We start from the raw sequence: 577 nt of genomic DNA, 5'->3' as shown, positions 1-577 counted from the left end.
GGGAGGGGTGGGGGCTGAGGAGCGGCCTGGGGTGGGGGTCGGGGTACAGACGCCCCAGAGGAGGGTTGGGGAGAGGGTCTAACGCCTACTGAACCTATGGCTGGGGGAGTACTGAGAACCCAGGGAAATTTCCAGGAGCCGCTGGGAGTGCCCGTGGGAGTGGAGGTGGTGGTGGGGGACCTGCTGCCTTTATTCATTTGCTCATCAAACACCATCAGCGCCGCTGATGCCGCCGCCGTCTGGGGGTCGAGGGGTGCGTTGGTGCCGGAAGCCAAGTCCACACTCCGGACGGCCATGGGGCACGCAAGGGGCAGGAGTGTTGTCCAGGAGCAGCTGTGGCCTCTGCTGTTTGGGACAAGACAAACAGAGGTGGAGTGGCCTCCCGGCAGGGCCTCCCTGTGCGATGGGGGTTTCACGAGGCTCACCCCGCCCTCGCTGCACTCAGCACCAGCCCTCCGCTCCAGATAACTTGCTGCCAGCCACCCTGCTTCTGTGCAGGGCCTCACTTTTCCTTCTTTTCTTTTCCTTTTTCTTTTCTTTTCCTTTTTTCTTTTCTTTTTTTTCCTTTCCTTTCCTT

General features: G+C 60.3%; 1 protein-coding gene across 1 annotated transcript in view; it reads right to left on the bottom strand.

Annotated features, from left to right (window-relative positions):
* NOXA1 (NADPH oxidase activator 1) overlaps window positions 1-296 on the bottom strand; it is a 32554-nt gene extending 32258 nt beyond the window's left edge. The window contains exon 1 of the mRNA XM_011985181.1: window positions 90-296. Within this exon, the coding sequence (XP_011840571.1) occupies window positions 90-296 (207 nt within the window). The remainder of the gene's footprint in view (window positions 1-89) is intronic.
* Window positions 297-577: the final 281 nt, after the last annotated feature.

The sequence above is a fragment of the Mandrillus leucophaeus genome, unplaced genomic scaffold (assembly GCF_000951045.1).
Source record: "Mandrillus leucophaeus isolate KB7577 unplaced genomic scaffold, Mleu.le_1.0 Scaffold28, whole genome shotgun sequence".
NCBI classification, from domain to species: domain Eukaryota; kingdom Metazoa; phylum Chordata; class Mammalia; order Primates; family Cercopithecidae; genus Mandrillus; species Mandrillus leucophaeus.
This window is presented reverse-complemented; position numbering and strand designations above follow the sequence as displayed.